Source organism: Peromyscus leucopus, chromosome 17 (genome assembly GCF_004664715.2).
Source record: "Peromyscus leucopus breed LL Stock chromosome 17, UCI_PerLeu_2.1, whole genome shotgun sequence".
Lineage (NCBI taxonomy): Eukaryota > Metazoa > Chordata > Mammalia > Rodentia > Cricetidae > Peromyscus > Peromyscus leucopus.
In genome coordinates, this window is record NC_051077.1 from 15,987,400 (window position 1) to 16,013,707 (window position 26,308).

A 26,308-nucleotide genomic window follows, 5' to 3' on the forward strand; every position below is an offset into this window, starting at 1 on the left:
ATATCCGACTCTTTTCTCCTTCTCTAGCTATACCATGGTGTATGTAGACCCCCCACAGCTTGTGGTAAATATTTTGTGGTACGCACACACAATCAAACACTATCTGGCCATTAAAAGGGTGAAATGTTGTCACTTAAAGCAATAGATGGACTTGAAGATCACTGTGTTCACAGGGCAAGGCCAGGAACAGAAAGCCAGGTGGTCCATGACCTCATTCATATGGAAATATACTAGCTTCCACAATGCTCTCTCCATTCCCAGTGAATCTGTGATGGTACTCATGCTCTGCGACTGCTACAAAGCCTTTCCAGAATTTCTGAAAACCTCTCTGTTCAAAACTGGTTTCAAAGTGGCAAAGGGCAGGTTTCCACCTCTGTTTTCAGGGAAGATGCATGCCGAACTCGCCTGTCTGGGCCAAGGATGCTTTGTCATAATATACTTACATTTGTCTGCAACAAATGTCTACACACATTCAAAAGCACAAACAGGCTGATATAGAGCTCAGTGGGGGAGGACTGGGCTAGCATGAAAAATGCCTTGCATTCTATCCTCAGCACCACAAAAGACCAATCAACCAAATCACCAAAAATGGAACAAGATGTCCAGAGCAAATAATCACTTAAGACAAATGTGCTATCCAGATATTTTAAGTACTTTTCAATATTCTAGCAAAATTAGCACATTGAAAAGACAAACTGAATTCTCATGTTATTTCTGAGATGTTCACTGTAACAAAGAGAGAAACAATTTAAATTTCAACTATTAAATGGATACAGAAAACATAGTGGATAGCTAGTAGAATGTGATATAAGTATACATACATGTAGTATATCATATATAATATTGTTCAAACTTTGCAGAAGAGTTCCCTTCATTCACAATGGAATGTAAAGACTCGTGGGACACCATGCTAAGTGAAATAGGCCAGACACAGGAAGACAAATACTGCATGGCCTCATTTCCATGTGGAATCTAAAAGTGACAAACTCAACCTGAGAGTAAAGTGTTGCTGGCAGCCATAGAGTGAGGCAAGGCTAGAGTGGATATTTGATAAATGTAAAGTTTCATTGCAGATCAGGAAGTCATGAAAAGAAATTTCCAGCTTTGTGAATATAGTAAGTATTATCCTGTGCACTTGAAATCTGCTCAGAGGGTGGGTCTTTATGAGAGGTATTAAATATGCTAAGTAATTAGTGATGTCCTTTCACAAGTATTCATGGAGCAAACAGGCTGTATCATGTAAACATAAACAACTTTTAAATGTCGACTTCATCTCAGTAAAGTTGGATAAAAGAAATCCTATCTGGGACTCTCCAGCCTAAATGCAGCCTTACGGTAGTGGCCTACTGTTTTAAAGGTTATCCATTAGTTGTTGGACAGGGGAAGTCTGGAATGGAGTGGACGGTGGTGAAAGGCTACAATGACTTATCAACTACTCAGAAGATAACTGGTGCTAGCTCTGTGTGGGCGGTGCAGCCTGGCTCACAAAGAACTCCTTTAAGAGAAAGTACAATCTGAAGATCCATGTTCCAAACATCCTCCCTCCTTCCCTCGCTCCCTTCCCCTTTTGTGATTTTTCTGAGCCATCTTTTCTCCCTCAATTTCCCTAGGTCTGGGATTACAGGCCTGTTCCATCAAAACCAGTCCATATTGTTTTTGAAGCTATTCCAGTCCTCCTGTTGGCCACATATTAGTTTCCTGTTAGAGATCAAGCTGCCCTTCCCCCTAGTTCATCACCAAGAACAGGAACTGAATAGAACAAGTGTTTTGTAAACATTTGTGGACTGACATAGTGCTAAGCCTTGCATTTCAGTTATACCACAAGCAGTAAAAAGGCCAGGTCCACACATTTCCCACATTTTATGTGTTCTTGGGACATGGTAGCTTTCTAATGATGAATGTGTAGGGGGGGTGGGAAGAAAATTAAATTACACAATTAGGTGCCAAGTGAGTCTGGTGTCCTCTTTCATTGAGATAGCGCAATTTATTTCTTAGTTAAAAGTTGTCCCATATTCCACGTAATGGCCTCTCAAATGGTTAACTTTGTGTGATAGAATTAGATAAACTTCTGAAAATAACATGAAGGTCCTGAATCCTGAAATTACCATGGTATCTTACTCATTTCCATATTATGTATGTGTCTGTATATGCACCTACCTATGTGAGATCAGTATCAAAGACCTAAATTTATGATGATTTCAACTCTCAGAGCTTTGATGGAACTTAGGCATCACTGTGTGCTTGTTTTACAGGGTACAATATCACAATTTTGCCCATGGGCACAGCTGGTTAACAAAACATCTGAACTCATACCATGGAATCTTGACTCCTAGCTCAGGGATATTTACTATCTATTGTATTTTTCTAAGTGATGTTGGTAATTTTCCATTCCATCTAACACTAACATTGCTGTGCAATGAACACCTGAGACTATGGGCATCTCTTTTTGTATGTGATGACATCATCACTCTGGGAAAGCGAGAGGCCAGAGTGAAGGAAACTAGTTGTGATAGTGGCATCTTTAGTTCATGGCTCCTGGTTCTCTGTTCTCTTAAAGACACACATGTATTTAATATGTAATTTAAGGAGAGAAGGTGGAACCAAGACACAAGGTGTCCTCTATCTCGATTAATTTGCTTTGTTCAGCACACCCTGGAGGCCACTGAATTTTGTACCAGAGTAGATTGCTCAGTTTTAAATCACCCCCATGATTGGGTTCTTGCCATTTCTTTTATAGCCCAACGAGTCTATGAGCTCAGTTATTAAATCTTTCTTTAGGCCAGATGAATATTTCTTAACCCAGAGTTTTGTGCAGATGAATCTTGAACTAATTACACCGAAAACTGAGAATTTGTAATTAATAGAACTGATCCTTTACATGACAAGTCTATGGATGCTGGAAACTTCCCTAATAGAGAAGGACCATGGTTAACTACTGAAGCAGTTACTGAATGTCATTCCTATTAGCCATAAGACAAAACAAAACAAAAACAAAAAATACACACACACACACACACAAAAAAAAAAAAAACCAAATAAATCATGGATGATAATCTATAGGTTTTGTGATGTGGAATCAGAGATGCTCTGGAGTGTCTGGGGACCAGGATATGAGCGTTACAGAACCCTCACAAGGGCATGCTGCTCGATTTGATGCCTCTCCCCATAAAGAAGGAGTTTTGAGTTTATATTGATGAATTTGGGATTGCTTTATATGCTTTCTTTGTTGTCAGGTCATTAGAAAACAGGTGCCTCCGATGAGTCTGCAAACCAGGGCGTCTCTCTCCTGATGTGGTGGAGACTATCATTCTTGCCTATGGATCAGCCAGGCTGGTGGCATGCCTTCTCTCTCTAGAGCTTTCCCCTTAAGTATGCTTAGTAACTGTCAACATCATAAAATGATAGAGCTGGTTGTGGCCTTTAGAGTCAACTGGTCTCCTACAAGGGACCACATCCTTAGGCCAAGTTAAGGTAAGAGAATTGAGAGACATCCACTTAGTGGCTTGCCATACATGCCGAGGAAGGGCACACTTGAAGAGTCCCCACAAACTATGCAGGTTCTCCTCAACACTACTTTTCTGAACTGACAGTATCCCCCAAATTATGACTCAGAAACAGTTAAAGTGTGTCCTCTCAAACACTTTAATGACAAGTTATCTCATTTTATTAGAAACACACTAATCAGATACAGTAGGAAATATTTAAATAAAACCTTTAAAATGCCACATTATCAATATTTCTGAGGAACATGGAAATATTATATATACATCTATATTTTCTTGCCACAAGAATCTCTTTTTGGAAATTGTATACACAGGGTGCAGTTGTTTTGTTATTAATATAAATGCTTAATATGGGCAGCATGTGCCTTCCAGGGGTTGCCTCTTTTCAAAAAGACAGCTAATAATATAATAATTTCCGTTCATAGGTTATCACATTTAGGCTTAGGAAAACTAAGAAGTTAGCTCCGAGTAGCTCTGTTTATGGAAATCAATCATAATTAGAGCTCAAGCAATCTAGCCAAAGTGCCTGGATTCTTCAACTGGTCCCTTAGCCTTGGGATGGATGTTTAAGTTGTGGGGAAGATCCATTCTTTCATTGATCCTAATCCTAAATTCATGCCCATTTCTAGTCGTTTGAAAAGAGAATGACCACTTTCAACTCATCATCCCAGAGGACTTGGAAGGCTCTGTAGCTCTGCTTCTGGATGCCTTCAGCCAGTTCTCTCCTTGCTGCCTCACCTCAGGATGCTGGCCCTTCATCATTTTCCCACAATCTCAAGTTCAGAGTCACTGCAATGGCAGTACTTGTTGGGGATACTACATGCAAAAGTTTCCTTTTATCCTTCCAGTGGATTTACATCCAATCAACTCGTGGGTCCTATGACACACATTTTAAATCTTTGTCAGGATTGTATTTCCTCATTATGCATTGTCGCAGACCTGTCCTTGTTTGTTAAGGTTTTTTTTTTTTTTTTTTTTTTTTTTTTTTTTTTTTTAGATACTGTTATATTTTCTTGTTTTTTTTTTTTTATTTCCTGTAAGTAACCTGGTTTGTAAAAACAGTCTTCTTACTCCCCAGCTGCCTCAAATTAATTTTAGAGTCCAATCTCTTTATATTTCAGGTTTTGCTTTGATTCTTCTTGTGATAGGAAGAAATTTAAGGAGATGAGCTTAAGGCAAATGAGCTTCCATACATTCTTGCTAAAGTACTGCATTGCATACCCTGCCTAATCCCTTGACCAGTTTGTAAGCAGAGTGGAAAAAGCTATCACAGCATCCCTGGGAGGAGTGGGTAGGACGAGGTGAAAGTAGATGAAGGAGAGAAAGATAGACCAGGAAAAACATTTCTCAGCTGAGCTATTCTGTCAGGATATGTTACAGGTGGCATGGATCCATGGGGAAATAAAAGAAAGGGAGGTGACCAATGGAAAATGCCCTGGTGACAAAAGGCATTCTAATTGTTTCAGAGCTAGCTGATGAGAAAGGGAAAGACTTTTCAAGGCACACATCAACTATGGTCCAGTGGATGAAGGCCAATCTTTATTTGTAAAGGGGGTTACATTCTAAAACAAACCATCATCTTTTCATTTGTGAAAAAGGCAAAATCAAAAAGTATCTAGTGGGCAGATACTAAGGGAGAAGTTCCATGGTCATTCATTGCATATGTTTTATCTATCTATCTATCTATCTATCTATCTATCTATCCACCCATCCATCCATCCATCCATCCATCTATCTATCTGTCCATCCTTTTTATTCTCAGTTCTACCCAGGCCATGGCACACAAGTGAAAGTTTAGAAAATAAACAAGTTTCAGCTTTGTAGGACTTAAAGGAATACTTCCATTATGACACAGGAGGATTGCACTGTTTCTGATGAGTTTTCTTTTTAAATTAAACCCAATGGAAACTTGAGCCTGGAGTTGATCCACTGTCTCCTGAAAGCTTGCTGTAAACTAATCTTCTGAATGGGGAGTGTCCCACAATGGGACAGTGTTTCCTGGGATATATGGGAGATATAGGGGATATATGGGAGATATCCCTTTGTTATGCAGGAAGGCAAACTACCAAGTCTCTCTTCAAAAGGAACAGCACTATTAATGTGAGTCACTGCTGGATTTGCAGTTGTTTGCAGTGTAGGAGATGGAATCCAAGGGCTCATGCCTGCATGCTAGACAAAGATTCCACTACTGAGACCTAGCCCCTCTGTACTACACATGGAATGGGACTATTTCTTTCCATTTTCAAACTGCTTAGGAAGAATTTGAAATAGTAGGCTGCTTGATGGCCATCTAAGAATAAATTGTGTTAGGATATTATCTTGATAATGTCATTTTCATGTCTTTGCTATGTAGACTTGATGCTGGAACTAAGCAGTTATGCAGTGTACCCCATTCTCAAATTTAAGTTCAGCTAACGACAACTATAATTCCACTATAATTCCTAAATCTTTGCCCACAGAAAGAAATAGATGAGTTTGGTGTTGGTAAAGTGACACCTGTCTGTTATCATCTTATATGTAAAGTAAAGGTTCTATATAAACCACTGGCAAAAAAAGGAGGTTTAAAAAATATATAGTTACTCCAGATGCTCTGAGCTCTTCCAGAATAAAATGTCTGTAATTCAGTGCCCTAAGAAATAAAGGGAAGGGCTGGTAATTACTGTAATAGATAACAATGAGGCCAGAGAAAATTCTTAACAAAGCAACCATTATTTTCATGCGATTACAGCTTCACCTTTTCAGGCATTTCCACAGGTTGTTTAAGTGGATGGCTCAATAAACACAGTGGTTATGTTATTAGCTGGGGCTTGGGAATGTTGATTTGAACCACCATTGTACAGATGTCATTATCTTTGATGTGGCTTCCAAAGTATCCATTCAAACTTTTCCTATCAATGTGCCTATCAGAAATGAAAACAAACCACCATTTAACCCAACTGTCCTCTTCGAAGCTGTCAATATTGAGCTGACCTATGCTCTGTCTTCACAAGAGGGACAGATTAGTTTGCAGGTAGCACTACCTCGAAGACTTCTTCTCTCTTTAAACCCCCAGTGGCATTTCTCTGGCTTCAGTCACACCACACATCTAGAGGCTAATCCCTTCTTTTGAAGCAGATTCATTTAATCTTCTCAAGCCAAAGCCCACCCTTTTCTTCTTACTAGAATAAAATGCCACAGAGAAGGTGGCTCCCATCCCATGGGATCCATCTAAACAACCGCCATCTAATCTTTCTGTTCCTGTCCATGAAGCACACATGGGTTACTTAGTCCTGGCTGTGATTCTCAAAACACAGAAGATGTGTTGATTAGATGATGGTCAGACAGATAGAAGGTTCTGTTTAAGCTCAGAAAGCATGCCACACAAATCATCCTTTCTTGCCATAATGATTTTTCTTCCCTAAAGTGGCAATTTTCAACCACAAAGGGATTTGATGTTCAGTTTACTTTGCAGTTTGAATCCATGGAATCACCTCTATTTGGCAAAAACTGTCCAGTCTCATTCTCATCAGTCTTGGGGCATTTACTTTCTTGTTGAGAGCATTTAGGTGTGGCCATCTATGAGAGCAACACTTTAAGTTTCTGTGATTCAGCCACAAGTGACCAAGCAACAATCATACCCAAATATTGAAGTGATCATTCAGAGCTGGCAGCTCCATCTGGAGGAGAAACAGAGCCCTCGGGATAACAGGGGAGATTCAGATATGTTGTTGAAAGCTAAGTAAAATCAAATCATTGAAGGTCATCCAAGAGCTGAACAATGTCATTGTCAAGCTTCCAAAAGAAGGTTCCATAGGGTTATGTTTGGCACATAGGGGGAAAAAAAATGAGTATGAAGGAAATTCTCAAATTGCAACATGACCTAGATCCTTCAGCAAAGGTGCTGTTTTGCAAAGCTGTTGCCAAATGCTATTTTAATCAAAGCCAACTTTCTTTGGTGTATCCTTGAGAACACAGTTATTTCACCAAAAGCAGTTTGAAAGAATAGCATGGAGTAATATTGATATCATTTAACTGGACTGTTTCTTACTGCTTCCCACAAAGACAGTGAAAAGGTACTCATTCTGTGAATAGTGGTCTCCACCTTCTGTCTAGAAACAGAATAGATCCTGCTGTTCTCAACAGTCAACCCTTCCCAACAGATATGTAGATTGTAGATACAGTTCATTCTCCTCCAAATTCACTCATCTCCCCATTTTCTTTAAACTAAAAATATTGACCACAGTACAATTACAGATATTCAGATATCCTAATACACATATATGAAGGGAAGAGATGCTAGAAACAGCCATCCGTTAGTGGAATGAAGAGACTGAATATCAGGAGAAAAGCTCATCTTGCATTTTCAGCTCATGAGGGATTTAACAGAGTGCCTCATAATCTGAGAACAATGAAAGCCTTGGTGTGTTTCTGGCTATTTTATTTTCATTATAGCAAGATGCAAACTGGGTATTCAGAAAGCTGCCTCTGCGTGCCTAAACCTACACATTACCAGTGTCCAGATAAAGGGTTTCTTCAATCAATAAATTGCCCAAAGCCACTGTCTGAATTATGGCCAACAACTGCTCAAGAGATGAAAGACTACTCCTTAAAAAAATCTCCAAGTACATATACATTTATGATGAATAATTTTATGTGCCCACTTGATTCGAATTGACATGAATTTCCAGCTATCTGGGTTTGCTTTATTCTAGACACTTGAGTGAGAGTGTTGGTAATGACAGTGATTTCTAAATCTGGAGACTGATTAAAGCATGTGAAACATTGTAACAGGAATAGTCCTCATCTATTGAGCTAAAGACTTAAAAAGCAAAACAAAACAAAACAAAAAAGGGAGGCTGAACCTACCAGAAGTGATAAAGAATTGTGCTTCCTGACAGTTTCTGAACTGAAATGCAAGCTCTTTCTGTCTTTTGGGCTTTAACCTAGGACATCACATCTTATTGGTTCTGTAGCAGTCAGCCAATCACTGAACTTGAAACTGGGACACTGATTGAAATATCTGGGCTTGTTAGCCTTCTTCAATTACCTTTTCCTTTTTTAACTTCCATTTCCTTCCCTTCAATCCTTCCCTTTCCTTCCCTAAAATCCCCCTCTTCCTCTTTGTTTATTTGTTTGTTTGAATTTTACTTTATTTTTGCTATTTTGTGACAGGGTCTCCCTCTGTAGTCTACATTAGTCATGACCTCGCAATCCCATTGCCTGACCCTTGAGCCCAGAGGCTGGAATCACATGTGTGACCTTCCTGCTTCTATTTATCAGGAGAATATTGACTACTGTGTCAGCTCAGATTTAAGATGGGATCTACTCTTAGCAGTTCACTATCAGTGCTGATCATTTATTTTAGCCTTCAACAGCACTCTAACTCAACTGATAAATAAGCATGAATCATGACACAAATTCAAGTAATATTAACATATAAGATAACCTTGCTTTCTTACATTAAGAGCTAAGCACTATGTCTTTCATGCATAACTCTCAGATTACATCATAGATAACTAAGCCTAAAGTCATATATTCAAATCAAACATATGATTTAGAGTAAAACTTATTAGTAAAGCTATCCAAAATTCATCCAGAAGCCAAATAGTTATAGAGCCGTCATCTTTTCGAAGGCATATTACATCCACAATCTTAACTGTATCACTTTAAAAACATGTCCACAATGTGAAAAAGCAGTCACACCTCTAAGACATGATTCAGAAAAGTTTGGTGCTATTCAAGGGTTGTCAGAAACACATTTCCTTAACCATCTTACTATTGAGTGTATGCAGAAGTAGATGGCTGGTGTGCACTTAATGGAGAGCACAGAAGTTTCAACTTTGAACTTTCTGGCTATGTCGTCTGTGATCATCACCCCTTGCACTGGGTCTGACATGTCCAGGTACTAAATAATTGTATTACCGAATAAAGGCAATGTGGATATCAATGTGTTAATTTTAATGCATTAGCCATTTTAAACAATGCATGATCCTTGCAGATTTATTCTGAAAATGCAGCACTTATCACATGCCTTCAAGAGCACCAGTCACATGAATGCAAAGAAATGGATCCAAAAGAAGTATTTCCTTCACAGTGTCATTTTTCCTAATGAACAATAGCATACATAAAGTGATTGCAACCTACTAAGTTGTGGCATTTCTTTGCTTAATATCACACAAGGAATCTTCAAGTAAGCAATCTAGTTCTAGAGAATATAGATGGCCCCAGTCTCATTTTTAAGGAACTACAGAATATCACTGTAGCTTAGCCCACGTGCGTAGGACTTGAGTATATAGTCTCTTCCATGAAAGATTCAGATGCAGCATGTCAACATACGGCCTCTGCTAATAACTGAAAGTGGATATAAGTTTTGGCGCTTATAGTGAAAGAAGTGAAATGAGTTGTCCAGAGCCACAATGTGAATAAAAGAAAGCACCATATTAAAAGTGGCTTCTCCTTGACTAGACAAGATCCTTCCATGCCTTCCACACTCACACAGAGAGACACTTGGAGGTAGTAACAGTGTGGTATCAGACACGAAACAAAGGCCTGGGAGTTTAGAGATGAACATCCCACTCCCTGCTCTTCCAGACCAATGTGAGACAAAAACCTCGACCATCAGCAGTCATTCACCCTCCCTTCACCATTGGCCAGATACAGGTGCCATGCATTTTCCTTGTCAGAAAACCTTGGACTCCAAAGATGTAGTAAGAATTTTAAAGTTTTGTGAAGTTCTTTAGAGATACAAATTCACAGCACCCAGTATCAGGATTTCACTAAACTTAAAAGTGGTTGCTTCTAAAAGTTTCAGATTTTAAAAATTCTTTCTTTGAAAATATTATCTTAGTAGGCAGTAATAAAGTATTTGAAATTGCTCCATCTGGCCTAATAATGTAGTCCAGTAATAGAGAATTTGTGAAGTGTGTACATGATCCTAGCTCCCATCTCCAGCACATCAAAAAATTAAAAAATAATAGCATCACTCTACCTGTACCAAAAATGTACCCATGCAATTTTCAGCCTTTATACATATTCATTTTCATTTCTGGTGATTGGCTTTCTGCTGTTTTACTAAACCCAGCTTATGATTGGGACATTCTTCTGAAAACATATGGATATATGCACATCACCCACAAATACTGAAGACATCAAATTGACAGTGTTACCTAGAATGCAGAGACCATCTGTGCAGTTTTCAGATTCCTGGCTGAGACCTTCACAGAACTTGCCCCCATTTCTTGGGGGTGGAGCTGTGCACTCACGGATACGAAGATGTTCACACTCTGGGCTGCAGACTGACCATTCACTCCATACTTCCCAGCTGCCGTCCACTTCAAAGGAAAATATTAGAGGCCACTGTTAGCAGAAATCAGCAACTATTGGGAAACTTTCCCCACACTTTAAACAGACCACCAACCCAATAAAACCAAACTGAGAGAACAGAGAGAGCATCTTTACTCTCCTGTTTTGTTTTCTTATTAAAGCTATATCAGGATAAGACCCATGATTAAATTTAGGCAAACAGTTGAGTGACTGGCATCGGCTTCTTTGAGTTGGATAATAATGGCATTATCCATTTTCCCCCCAGTCTTTCATATCCAAGAGCATCACTGCTGGACAGATAGCCATGTGCAGTACATTGATGTAGTATGGGGTTACAGTTTAGAGTGGTAAATAGAGTAGACTGACTTTAACTCCCCAAATCCCCTAAACAATAAAAGTTAAACCCACATGAACTGATAGTGTTAAACGAAAACAGGTCAGTGAAACCCCAAGATGGCAGAACCTACAGAAATAGAATTTCTTGGGTCATAGACTGCTGCTGTACATCGAAATGAGCAGACTGAACTTAATTCCATTAAATATCAGCCCAAGAGACTAGGACAGATGTTTGAGGCAATTGCCCCATTACCTCCTAGGAATAGTTTTCACCATGCTTATGTAGGTTAAGATCTTGCAAGTTTTAATCTAAACCAATTAGTAAAAATTAGGGAAAAAATTTTAAAAAGTACTGAATGTGGCCCAAAATGTCTGAGTCCTAGTCTTGGCTTTGTAAACTTGTCAGCAGAGAGAGTAAGTCCCGAGGCTTCAATTTTCCATTTCTGTCATCTGGGGACAATACAGTCACAATGGAGAGATAAATGGCATGGCATGTATGAAAGTGTCCTGCACAGTACCTGGCACATAGTAAGCACTCAATAAATGTTAATGAAATACAAGGACAAATTAAACTCTGAACACATGCTGTTGGTCAGAGTCTCACCTTAGCTTCTTGAGAAACTCAAATGGAAAATTTAAAGACATGAGGCTCTGGTCCCAGATTTTTGGAATTAAACTTGTGTGGTGCATGTGAAACTCAGGAGCAGTTATGTTCTCTGTGAGAGAACATGCTTTCCATAAAGAAAGCCACCTTCCACCTCACGTAGTTCTCGTTGTATTAGCTGGGTTACAGCCAGGAAGAGATAACAAAAGAACTAATAGGAGACACATTCCATAAATGAGATCTTCCACTATTTTGAAAGAAAGGCAAGTGCCGGCCAGGTGTAAGTACACACCCATGCAATGGACAATCTCTGCCAATTGTATTGTAAATAACTACCAAGCTGAAACTGATAAAAGGTCAAGTTCTGGGTGGTTGCTTTTTTGTGTTTGAAGGCAGCTCACCAAATCCCTGGTTACTGTATTCAAATGCATGCCATCACGTGGGAAAATCGGGGAGAAGCTGGTGGCTTAGTCCAAACGCTGCTACCACAAGCCTTCCATAGAGGAGTTTCACCCATGTTCTGGCCATGACAATGAATTCAGTATCAGCACCTTGGACAGAGGCAATCGTCTAGGCCCTTGGACCAGGGTGACTTTGGAAGGAAGGGCACATTGCTTGCTCCACAGCAACTTAATAGCATTGGCAGATTAGAAGGAGAAGGGAATCTGTGTATATCTCACCAGGACAGAGAGCAGTGCACGTTATTTTCTGCACTGACATTCCCTCACAAAAGGCCCCACCATTGAGAGGAGCAGGGTTGGTGCAGGTCCGGGAACGTTTCTGCCATCCTCTACCACAGCGAACATTGCAGGCTGACCACTCTGTCCAGGAAGACCAGCCTCCATTCACTGAGAGACAAAAATGGGGAGGGGAGAAAAAAAAGAGGAGAGAGGTTTGTACTGATTGCCTACTATGTGCAAGCCACTGCGCCAGGTGCTGTGAGTCAGGTATCTGGGGGAAGAAGAGATGGTGCAGAGTCCCACTTGTTTCTCCTAACCTTCTGTAAGAGGAACCTGGAGAGCTGGCTTTGCGGAGAACTATTAAAACTAGGAAGAACTCATCAGCAGATTTCTAAGGCACTTGACCGTCCAGAGTATATGGAAGAAAATATCAGCATTTGAATTTCTATTACTTTTAAGTGCTTCAAAAATAATTCCCAGGGCTCCTCTATTGTGGAAAGAAATGCCTGTACTTAAATAGCTAGGAAATGCTTTACTACAATGCCTGAGATCATCAGCAAACAACAATATTTGCTTTTGGTGCATTTCATCTGGTAGGAGAGGAACTGACTGCCAGAATGTCTGTGAAGATATGGGTGTAGGGGAGGGGGAATCTGGGTTGGGGAAGGGTGGGGAGCTAAAGTTGCCCACTATGAATGCTTTCCAAATATAAACACCATGGAAATGAAATAAACCATAATTTTATTATTTTTAAGAGAGAGACTGAAAATACCACTGGCTGTCTCACAACAGTCCAAGACTGAATGGATCAGCAAACACATTAACAGTGTTAGGGATGTTTTCTCACCTGGCAAAGGATTGAGGCAGGACAGCACTCTGGTGAATGATCCAGGGCCCTCTTAGCTCTTAGACTGGAAATTTTAATACAGTACATGGCTCCCTACATCTCTGCTTTTAGCCCTCCCTATCCCTTCCTGGCCTTTGGGCTGGTCTTACCGTAGACCACCACAGTTGCTGACAGGCTCCTCCTCTTGGCCACGATGTTGGCTGCCATACAGGTGTAATTCCCTGAGTCTGAGAGCCGGGCCTGCCTGATGATGAGGTTATGGTCAGCCCTGGTGTCAATGTTCTCATCCTGTGCAGAGTCAATGGGCTCCTCGTTTTTCAGCCATTCCACCTACAGGCAGAAAAGGGTATTCAGAAGTTATCACAAGAATAAACTCTCTTCTAGGAATAGAAGGTGTGCAATTCTGATACACTAGGAAAGAAATAGATATAACACACAGAGGTATGGTCAACCCTCTGCTTTGTATTCTTGTCTGCTTAATGAGTAAATCTGGTTCTATTTGGGAAATAGACACTCAAGTTATTGACAATAGGAAAAAAACCTCAAATAGTCTAATGACGTTGACCCATTTTATACAATTGTAGCAGAGTAGTAGTGATGACAATCAGGTTATTTCCTTTTGTTAGAAAACCAGTGATGATGATGATGATGATGATGATGATGATGATGACGACAACAATGTGATGCTATTTCATAGTTGGGCAATGTAACTTAGAAAAATGAACACACATGTTGGACTCGTACTTTGTGCCAAGAGAATACTTTGTTGGGCAAAGTTTCAAGTCAATGTGTTTTCACTTAAGTTTTAACAGAAGCCTGGTGACATAGCCAAGCTGAAGAAATGCAGTTTGAGAAATAATAGGATTAAACACTTAACTCTCAAAATTCTTCAGAGTTGGAGATCTATCCTGGGTTGCTTCTCCAAAGGTTAACTAGAACCCATCTGGGTTTTGGAAGGAACATTAATTCCACTTGTGTCCTACTGTTACCCAGCTTTTATTTCCTGGGACACATGAGAAAGACATGTGGATGTTCCCCATTACTTATTCTTCCCCAATGGAGGTACATCACGCTTAGTTACTAGGTCATCAAGTATGATATTGGAACATTCTATTCGCCATTGATGTTGGAAACATTCTATTTGCCATTCTTTATTCTTCCCCAGTGGAGGTGCACCACCCTTAGTACCTCTAGGTCATCAAGCATGATGGTGGAAGTATTATATTCCCATTTCCCTATTCTTCCCCTATGGAGGTACACAATACTTAGTTCCTAAGTCAATGAGCATGGTGGTTTCCCAAGGTTTAACTGTGTCTCTCTCCGCTTTGTCCTCTACTCTACAGCAAAACATCTTGACTGTCTTGTGATACCATGACCACATGTGACATTTAGCTCAAGTTATCATCATATGTAAAGCACAGTAATCTAACAAGTGTATGGAAACTATAATTTGTCACAGAATCAGGATTCCCAAGATTTTGTGTGTGTGTGTGTGTGTGTGTGTGTGTGTGTGTGTGTGTGTGTGTGAGAGAGAGAGAGAGAGAGAGAGAGAGAGAGAGAGAGAGAGAGAGAGAGAACACAACATTTGGGTACCTCCTCCAATGGCAGTGAGTATGCTAACAAGATCACAGAGAGCATGTTGCACGGGGGTATTCTGCCATGCTTGGCCCACTATTAGCATAGCTAATTGAGAATTTGTTTTAGCATAAGATGCTTCATTTAATTTTGTTTTTAAACCTAAAGAATTCAAATTTATCATCAGTAAGTTGTATCTGTCATATAACAGTCTGGCACAGAAAAGATGTGCCAGTCTCTATGAAAAGGGAGTAATTTACCAGATGAAAACTTAATCATGGTCCTTCAATATTTTCCCCAAGTATTGCCCATTCATGAATGCTCAGATACCAAAAATTATCATCATTTAAAATTAACCCAACAAGGATGTGATTTGAGAAAGGAAAATAATACCAAATAGCAAAAGAAGAGATCTTGGAGCTCCAGAAGAATGAATAGAGAGCTGCAACATCCAAGTCACATAGACCATGAGGTAAATAGCACATTGCAGTACCAACCCCATGAATCAATACAGGCATCACCATGATCCATCCTGGAGAGTCACCATTTATTAATCATGCAGAGCTGAGGAGTATGGCTCTACTCCTCACAACAACAGTGTAGAGAAACCCACTTTACAACACATCTGATTATTAGTCTATGACACAATGCCTTTACTTTCCCACTGACATGGTCAATTTCACAGTCATTTGGTTACCCATATAACAAGTAATACAAACACTGACTGAGCATCAGAGATTATATTGAAGGTTAGGTAAACCCATTTTCCAAAAACAAAATGGCAACTTCCTTCCAAAGTTTTACTTTGAATGGCAAGACATAAATAAGGAAAGGAATCCACAGCCTCAACAAAAGCTGAGTCCAAGTAACATAGTCCCCAACCTCTGAGAGAAATGTGTCCTTCAGGGTAAACAGAACTAGTGATTTGCAAAACACTGTCACTTCTACCTCATCGCATATGACAAAATTGGCAACAAGGTATGTCTGAGGGCTATTGTTCTGCCTCCATTCTCCTGGTTCAGAAAGTCTTCTGTCAAATGCCCAATAAAGAGTTAATTCTTGAACTTTGCTATTGGTAGTACTTAGGAAGCACCTTTGGTATGTTGTCCTCTTTTCCATATTCTTCTTACACAGATGATGTAGAGGCAAGGGAACCCTGTGACTGTCCATAAACAAATCAGTTCTAGATTACAGAGCCTATGGACAGTGGTCATGGAGACAGAACCTAAGATTTCTAGTGTCTGGGAATTAAAGACAGTTTTCCTGAATAAGTGGCCCAGAGGAATTCAATGCAGAGTTCCCAAGTAGAGATCTATCTGCAGAGTTAAAATCCACTAAAAGGATCAAGCACAAATGAAATAAACTAGGTCAACTGTACTATAAATTTGATGGAAAAATAGTCAATATGGATAATATGAGGAAAAATAATATAAATAAGCTAAACCCTTTTACTTGATTAGAATTCACCCAGGAAACATGGCATGAAGGTAAATATATAGCTCATTAAAAAAATACCACTAAGATGTTCATAACAGTTAAACAGTGTACATTCTATATCACTAGTAATAAGTTAAATGGCAATATAATTTTCCTGGACTATGGATATAGCTCAGTTGGTAAGTTGTTTGCCTTATAAGCTTGAGGACCAGAGTTCTATTACCAGAACCCACCTTAAAAAAAAAAAGCCAGGGTTGGAGTGCATGCTTGTAATTTCAGTGTTACAAATGTGATAATAGGTGTGTTCCCTAAATTCCGATGCCAGCCACCAAGCCTACTTGTCAAGTTTCAAGCCTGTAAGAAATTCTGCCTTCAAAGATTATAAATGGCTTCTGAAGAATGATACCTAATTTGTCCACTGCCATTCATTCCCACAATGTACATGCCCTGCCCTCAACACACACACACACACACACACACACACACACACACACACACACACACACACACACACTTTTCTCCTTAACAACAAACATTGACATATAGTCCTTATTTGTGTGGTTTCTTTGGTTTTCACTGGGACTGTCCCGTGGGGCAGTTCACCCTTCTACTTCTTCCTTCCTCATTGCCTCGGGAATTCTGTAGCAGCCCAATGACTCACTGGTCTACTATTACTTCTATTCCTGTCTCTACACTGGATTCTGCCTCATTGATCAGATGCTGTCACTTTGCAAACAAATTATTCAGTGTGTTCACTTTTTCTCCAAATGAAGGACTCCCTTCTGTGGTTTGGATTCTATCTGTTCCCCATGTCAGATCTCCCAGTCACATCTCACCTCAAATCAGCTTACCTAATCTTCTCTAATAGACTTAGATTTCAAACCTCTTCTGGAAATTTAAGTCAAGTCCTTTCCACTTCTGATTCCTGATCTAGAGGCCAATCCCTGAAGCACCCATGGCCCCATTTATTTGATATTCTGGACTTGGATCACATGCAATATTCTTTGAGATGTTTTACCCAGCGATGCTTTCTAAATAACAAATCACCATCACTCTACAATGCTATAACTTTCCCCTAAATGTATCTCCATTGGTTAGTCCTAAAAATCGTAATGCCATTATCTAGCAAATCCTTTTGTCATTGTATGCCTAGGAATTTTCCAAAACAAAGTATTAGGGATTGTCTTAGGGTTGCTATTGCTGTAATGAAACACCAAGATCTAAAGCAACTCAGGAAGGAAAGTTTATTTCAGTTTACAACTTTCAGATGACACTCCATCACTGAATATAGTCAAGGTAGAAATTCAAGGCAGAAACTAAAGTAGAAGATTTGTAGAAATGCAGCTTATTGGCTTGCTTCTATGGCTTCTCTCTCTCTCTCTCTCTCTCTCTCTCTCTCTCTCTCTCTCTCCTTTTCCCTTTCTTTTTCTTTTATTCTATTTTTTTTTGATACAGGGTCTCTCTACATAGTCTTGGTTGTTGTGGAACTCACAGTGTAGACCAGGCTGGCCTTGAAAACTCAGAGATCCACCTGCCTCTGCTTCCTGAGTGCTGGAATTAAAGGCATGGACCATGACTCCCAGCTTTCAGCCTGCTTTCTTATACAACTCAGGATTACTTGTCCAGGCTCAGCACTACCCATAATGGACTTGGCTCTCCTAAAATGCCCAATAATTTCCTATAGGTCAATCTTAATGAAGGCACTTTCTCAACTGACAGTCCCTCTTCCAAAATGGTTCTAGCCAATGTCAACTAGACATAAAAATAACCAACACAGGAATGGAGATGAAAATTTGATAATGGCAAGTTATTTTCTTTTTCAGTTATAAAGAGGAAGGAAGAAAATAAGGAAGGGGAAAGGGAGGGAGATCATGCCTAAAATGAAAACTAATCATGACTCAGAAACTCAACTCAACATTATATAGGCATAAAAAAAAAAACCATGAAAGTTAAAATACAAAACTATATAGTTAATGTTACAGATTTGTAAAATGAAAACCCAGTCACAAACACATATACACTGAAAAAGATCAGACGTGTAGAATATGAATATGTAAGATCTTAGTGGTTATGTTTTTTTCTACTGGGAGTTGTGGAACATTTGAGAGAAAGCATTTGTAATGTGAAAAAACAAAAACAAAACACCTTGGCTTTAAAATGTTGCTTTTAGTTATCATGGAGCACAGCAATTTTCAACTGTCTATTTCTTCAATTGTAAGCTTCTCTGAAAACCCAAAATGAAAAATAGATGAAGAAAGATGCTGAGACTGACTCGTGAGTGAGGGATTCCCAGCAGCAGACTCATAGCCCTTGAACTACTGGCATGAGGCCATGCCCTGGCCCACTGTCTTTGTGCCCCATGGGAGAGGATTCTTATCCTGCTCTGTGTTTGGCAATAAAGCCCCTAGAGACTTCCCATGCACAATCTGAACCACCACAGACACTGGCCTGCTAAGTGTTCCACCAGCTTAGCCATATACACACTTGTGTACACATGCCTTAAGTGTTTGTACACTTTCTTTTACACTGATTGGTAATGGTGCCAAGACTGAGCTCCATCAATCCAACTGTGTCTATAAACAATCAACACATTAGTACATTCCTAAAAGTAGACATTTTATTAGTAACCTAATAGTTTATCCATTTAACTGATGGTACGATCTTTATGAGAAAATCATTTTGCTATTTTCTGGGCTTATAAAGTTGACACATTGTACTTAGATTTATGGTTTTGTCACTTAGAGAAACTTTAAAAGATTTTTGATGAACGAAGTGCTTCTAATGTAGAAAAATAACATACATGCACACACACACACACACACACACACACACACACACACACCCCTCACATGAACACATGTGTTCAGACTCTTTAGTTGCAAACTCCACTATCCTGGGTCTTTAGGAGGATATATAAATTAGTGCAGTGGTTCTGGGTGCAAGTCACAGATGCACTGCCTGTGTATTGAGAGACTATTCCATTTCCACAGAGATGAGTTCACTCACATTTTTCTTTAAAAAATATGGCACTTTAAGTCTTCCTTTGTTTTCCCACTTTTGCTAGAAACATTGACCTTTCTTTTAAAAAGGGTGTTAGTGGAATAAAAATTAAAATGATTTCATTTTTGCTTGAAATCTTTTTTGGCTATTAATATATTATACAGAGCTTTTCAGACTTACAGGATTTTCAGCTTCCATGACAGGAATTATGGGTAAGTGGAATCTGAGGAGAAATGTAGAACAAGAGATCTGTGCAAACAAGCCCTTGCTAGTTAGGATCTGACTGTCATCACCATGAGAAATCACAGAGATAAGGATTTCTTATAGGAGCCATGTGACAAAGCATGCAATCTAGCTAGAGATGGAGTAGACCCTCATTACCATAAAACTACAGGGCAATGTCCAATTTAAGCTCTTTAGTCAGCATCACCACAGAGGAGCTCAGTGTCCTCTGATGACAGTTTTCCCCCTTGCATTGGCCTCCCTGGTCTCCATATGTGTGTTGGTACACAGGTGCCTTGTTGTTTACTGTGCATTCTCATGTATGTGACCAGAGAACATCACAGAGCGTAAGAACCTCTATACAGTACCGTGATTCTAGAAATTCCTTTATGAGAGGTTGGCAGAGCTGGAAGTTGCTACTTATGCTCTTAACAAAAGGATATGAGTTTTCTGTCTAGCACTGGAGAATCAATACATTGACACCTGAGGCTCATAGACATTTACATCACTGATCCAGATGACTTCATTCTGGCAGGTCATATTTTCAACAAAGAGGCTTAACATTTCTAAAGGTTGTTGGCATCTGGCTCTTACCCTGAAGAGAAATAATTCTTCATCTGATTTCTGCTTCCTTGCATCAGATGGACAGCCTTGCTTAGTAATATGTGAAGAAACTAGTTACTTGGAGGTAATGAGCCTATGGGTCTGCAGGATGCCTGCATTCATTAGCATACTGTTGTGTACAGATGGTCTGCAATTTGTCGATTTTTCCAGTTTATAAACAAATCTGGAAACACAGACCATTGAAGTCAATTAAATTTCTTTCCAGAGAGCTAGCTCCTGATTTGCCATTGCTATGTAGCTGGGGAGTGGATGGGCTTTCCTCTCCAGTAGATGCCATGATACATAGTCAGATGTGGAGGGACATTACTTTGGAAGAGGGGTGGAAGGATGCTTTGTGGGAGAGAATATCTTATCTGAAACGAGAGTAACCTGCAATACTTGGATGCACTGCATTGTTAACTCATCCCGCACTTCTACTAAACATAACTATGTATGGACATATGCAAAGCATAATGTCCACTGTCATCCAACAGCTTATCAGCAATCTTGTGTACACAGTGGGAGTGGTGTTGGTTTGGTTCGAAATCCAAAATATATCCAGTCTTGAAGAAGGGAGCGCCACTGGCACAGGATGGCTGCTTCCATGCAGGAGCCCAAACCCCATGACCTTTACACTCTAGGTGGTACCAACCTGAAAATTTTCTTTCTTGTACCTTGCTTAGAAAATCCCAATAGAGACCTTGATGCCATCAACCATGGGCACTTTCCCTCAATCCCAAGTCCTTTCTTGGAACTGGTTAGACTCAGGGTCACATGGAATTCCTCCTATATTTAATAGATGTAATCTAAGGAGCTTCAAAAATGCTTCCAGTCATCACTTGTGACTGTTTTCTTTTTGCCTTACTCACTCCAAGCTCCTTCATAAACAATTTTAAAATCTTACATTAGCCCAAGAGAAAGGAATAATGTAGGTATCAGTCGTGAGCACAGATAACAGATAGAAGTGGGACTTCAGTTATTCCTGAATATATTTGTGAAGTTACTAGTATTTTAAATGGCTACATATTCCTTCATAATATATTTAATTAATTTATTCTAGGTATGAGCTATGCAAGAGTAGTAAATGAGTCTTTCAACTATGCTTAAAAAAATGGCTGAGGAAGGAACACCAGAATAGTGCTGAAGAATAGAGACAAGGCTATGTCAGGATACATGCTGTAGAATCAGGAAATGACTAGAAGGGCAGAGCAGCTCACAGCATTGCCCCTTCCTGCCCTACTAACCTACCAATTTGTCTGTGAATTGACCACGTTACAAAAAAAAAATAAGTGTGCCTGAATTTCTTTGAAACAACAGAGAGGAGGAAGGAGAAAGTATCTTCCTTCCCAAGCAGCTGATCTGAGATGTGTACAGTGATGTGGGTAGAGACAAAGGGGCCAGCAGAAGTAAAGGCAGGGGTTATAGGAACAAAGAGGAAGCTAATATACTTTTCTTCCATAGGACATTGGTCTAGTCAAGTCAATCAATACACTTTAACTCACACTATGAATTTTGGTCTAAAACATAGTCCTAGCCTGATGCCAATAAGATCTAGTCTTGTTTGAGCAATGACCAAGTGCTACTCTTTTATAATTCATTGTGTGTGTGTGTGTGTGTGTGTGTGTGTGTGCATGCACCCATGCATATGTATGTGTATACATTAGTGCATGTATGTGTATGTGCATGTGTATATATGTTTGTAAGTATGTGTCTGTGTGTATATGTGTATTCCCTCGTGTGTGTGTGTGTGTGTGTGTGTGTGTGTGTGTGTGTGTGTATGAGTGTGTGGTGTTGAGGATCTAGTCAAGAACCTTGTAGGTACTGGGCAAGTGCTTTACCATGGAGTTACATTCTTACACGGGGTTTCTGTCTCAGAGTTTCCATTGTCATGGAGAGACACCATGAAGACAACTCTTATAAAGGAAAACATGTAATTGAGGTGACTGGCTTATAATGTCAAAGGTTTAGTCCATTATCATCGTGAGGAGCATGGTGGCTGAGAGTATGGCAGTGTGCTGGCAGACATGGTGCTGGAGAATTCTACATCTTGATCCAAAGGCAACAGGAAGCAGACTGTCTCACTGGGCATGGTTTGAGCATATATGAGACCTCAAAGCCTACCTCCAAAGTGACACACTTCCTCCAACAAGACCACACCTACTTAAACATGGCCACACCTTTTAATAGTGCCACTCCCTTGGTGGGGTGGGGGAATTTTCTTTCAAACTACCATAGTCTCATTATGTAGCCTGAACTAGTTTTAAACTCTCGAATCTCTTGCCTGTCTTCCAGGTGCTGGAATTAAAGGCATGTGCCATGTGATCATTATTTCCCTAAATAGTTATGTGGACAAAATTCCTTTTAAATATTTATGCTAATGTCTACAGACAAGTGCTACCGTCAGTCTGGGACAAAGAAGGGTTAATGATGATCCTTATCTGATCAAAGTACTCGCAATAAGCCACTGTTGAGCTCTCAGCCCCAAACAGGACATCCCTGCAACCAGAGTTCTGGGAGCATTACGTAAGAGAGGGCAAACATATATAAGAACCAGAGGATAGGGAGGAGCGCTATGAAATACTGCTTACCCAGATATAACTTGGTCATTGCAATCACAAACATACAGCAACAAATGGATGCATACAAGATTGAGTCCTTCAACACTCCATCATGGATAGAGGAGGTACTCATGAGACTCCATGCTCTTCTGAGTGGCTATTGACTATTAATGATTGATATGGAAGGGGAAAGCATTTACTCAGTCACGTGGCCACTAAGAACTAGTTGGAAAGAAAGGGTTCTGAGGGAAGGAAGGAGATAACAGAAGCTAATGGGAGTAATGATAATCATAATAGATACATGTGTATATGAAAATGTCAAAATTAAAAAAAAAAAGAGAGAAAGGTCAAAAAATAATGGAAAAAATAAAAAGAACAGTCAACATGTTCCACCAATGCTATACCAACATTGTTAGGCTGCTTAGAAAATTATCTGAATTGTGATATGAGGACATTATTGAAATCTAGTATGTGTCAAGAATAGCTATACCTGCCCTCTCCAAGTTATCTGAGTTTTATTTTGCTTCTGGGCAATGAGTAAAATGAATGGAACAAAAAGCCTCTGAAATTTTGCTACAACGATCCAGTTCAGAATCTTAATACATTTACATAGACCGACTGCTGTGGATATCATTCTATATAAATAAAACACTGATGGCCAGTGACCAGGCAGGAAGTAGGTGGCCAGGCAGGAAGTAGGTGGGACAAGGAGAGAGGAGAATTCTGGGAAGCAGAAGGCTGAGGGGAGAGACACTACAGCCACTGCCAGGACAAGCAGCATGTAAAGACGCCAGTAAGCCACCAGCCACGTGGCAAGGTATAGATTTATAGGAATGGGTTAATTTAAGATATAAGAACAGTTAGCAAGAAGCCTGCTACAGCCATACAGTTTATAAGTAATATAAGTGTCTGAGTGATTATTTTATATGTGGATTGTGGGACTGCGGGGGCTTGGGGAACCTGGAGAGAAGCCCTCCAGCAACAAATGGCACCCAACGGCTCGAGTTTCCACCTTAAACCTAAGAATATTTAATAACCAATGCTAAACAGAGCCAAAACCAGGTTCCTGCTTCTTGTCTCATACCGGCAGCTAGACTCCGCAAAAAGCAGGTTTGAACACTGGCGGGTTCCTGGCGTGTGTGTTTGACCAGCAGTATGGCGGAAATGAGGCGTCTGCCAGCAGCACATTAAGCTGTGTGGTAGATTTAGTCTTTACTAGTATTTAAAAAAAAAAAAAGAGGTTTCTGGGCTACACGCTGCTTTGATAAAAGCTTAGACCCACTATTTCTGAGACTTGATGACTCCCAGAGCTGGCGGAAAACGTACCACTGCCATGTTGGGAAGCTGAAGTGGGCAGAGCCAGCAGCCACAGCGTCCTTTCAGTCTTAGAATGGTGCAGTTTAAAGCAATAGGCTCAAGGTAATATAAAAAATAAGCCACGTAAAGATGGCTACCACACAGAGAATCTGGATTATGTTCTCTTTGATATTCGTAACTGAAGAAAAACATTTGATTGCAAAAGCTGTCGAGTTATGCAAAATGTATATTTTAAAGGTACCTTGACTTCAAAATTTGGATATAAGGATATGTTGCTTTGGAAAAGAGGTTCTGCTTTTGTTTCCACAGAAAGCCAGAGGCTGTGGATTTGTTCCAGATTAAGATACATCAGGTTTCACCAGCCAAGACCCCCTGAAAGGTCTCCGATGACACCATGGCCCAGATGATCCAACATCCAGAGCGGTTTCAAGGCAACTAACTGGCTCCCACAATACAGCCTCATGGACTACCCCATAGGCCTAAAATTTTCTTTGCGTCCCCATAAGATACAGCGCCCCCCTCCAGGAGGAAGTAGTAAGAGATGCTACACCCAAATTCTCAAATATACCAAGCTGGCTTTAGAGGTGGAATTGGCTCACTCCCCCTATAAACCCAGACATACTGCTTTAAAAAAAAATGGTTAAAAGATTCTTGTGTACCAAGTCAAAAGAGCCCTCTGGTGTGGGACAGAGAAAAACCAATATTTTTATTTAAAACAGGTTGATTATAAATGTGATCTCTTTCTAAAAAAGAAAAGGGGATATGATATAGATATATAGGAGGATATAGAGATGATAAGATAAAAGGATAGATTAATGAACCTACTTTTAAAGAACAACTTGTTTAAAATGTTTTACATTGGTATAAATTTTAGTTTATTGATACAAACTTGAAGTTAATTTTGTTATACTGTATATATATATATATATATATATATATATATATATATATTTCTATTCTTGTTTGAGGTATTATGTTTATGTAACTCATTTAAAATTGTAATGGATAATTAAAAAAAGATTAATAATTAGTCATCTATGATAATCACATTTGTAGCCATGTTAGTTAAGTCTTCTAGGTATACATAGATATATTTCAGATAGATAGGTAATCTTCAAACACTTCATAGACCTAGAGAATATGGCATTTAAATAACTTAGAATTCTGTTGACGTGAGACACAATTGCTCCTGGCTGTGCCAATTTGATCCCGAGAGAAAGTTGGGCTTCTAAGACATTTCCATTTGGAAGTTTGTCTTCTTGGCACAAAATGGCCTACTGGGCAAAGAACTGCCCTTGCCTTGACGGCTGACAGTACGAATACAATGCTGTCCTTCCTGGACAAGTGGGACACAAGGAAAGCGACCACTGTACTCTGCCAAGACAGGGTAAGATGGTCTTTCAGAAATCCTGCTTCTGAAAATGGTCTGTCAGATACTCTATAGGCCTGTAGCCAATTTAAATACACCAACAATGCTGAAAAACATTAGGTGACTGTCCAGGCGGCCAGCTGTCTTGGTCTACTTTTGCAAGATTCCCGAAAGTTGCTTGCATCCATCTACCATTTCTCAGGTACCATTATGTTCCTTCTCAGGTCTTTGATGTGGTTGAAAACTAGATAGTTGTAATTTCCTCAGTTATGATAAAAGACAAGTTAGATATAAAACCTTAAATTCACAAATATAAGATAGATAGGACATCTTCTTTAATATTGTAACTGTAATTCTTGCTCGATAATTGTTTTGTTATATGTAATTTTACCATGTTAAAGTTAAAACCTTACTTTTTAAAAAAAGGGGAAATGCTGTGGATATCATTCTATATAAATAAAACACTGATGGCCAGTGACCAGGCAGGAAGTAGGTGGCCAGGCAGGAAGTAGGTGGGATAAGGAGAGAGGAGAATTCTGGGAAGCAGAAGGCTGAGGGGAGAGACACTGCGGCCACCGCCAGGACAAGCAGCATGTAAAGACGCTGGTAAGCCACCAGCCACGTGGCAAGGTATAGATTTATAGGAATGGGTTAATTTAAGATATAAGAACAGTTAGCAAGAAGCCTGCCATGGCCATACAGTTTATAAGTGATAAGTGTCTGAGTGATTATTTTATATGTGGATTGTGGGACTGCGGGGTTTGATGGAACCTGGAGAGAAGCTCTCCAGCAACAACTGACTATAGTCAAGCCAATGTGTGGCCTATGAGAACACATTCTGTTCTTTCCCTGTACCAGATAGGAACATGGTTCTGAAGAGGAGGGCGCTATCTTGAGGCCATTTACAAAAGGGAGAAGACATCACAGGTTTTTAGTGTCTTTGTCTTCAAAATCT

General features: G+C 39.7%; 1 protein-coding gene across 9 annotated transcripts in view; it reads right to left on the reverse strand.

The window, feature by feature from the left end:
* Positions 1–26,308, reverse strand: part of Unc5d (unc-5 netrin receptor D) — a 555,548-nt gene that overhangs the window by 101,473 nt on the left and 427,767 nt on the right. For 5 of the 9 annotated variants that reach the window (XM_028891802.2, XM_028891803.2, XM_028891800.2 and 2 more), the window contains exons 5-7: positions 13,422–13,602; positions 12,426–12,593; positions 10,649–10,813 (exon numbers count right to left, since the gene is read on the reverse strand). In XM_028891802.2, coding sequence (XP_028747635.1) covers positions 10,649–10,813; positions 12,426–12,593; positions 13,422–13,602 — 514 coding nt within the window. The remainder of the gene's footprint in view (positions 1–10,648; positions 10,814–12,425; positions 12,594–13,421; positions 13,603–26,308) is intronic. The other 4 variants (XM_028891808.2, XM_028891807.2, XM_028891806.2 and 1 more) reach the window with 1 other exon arrangement.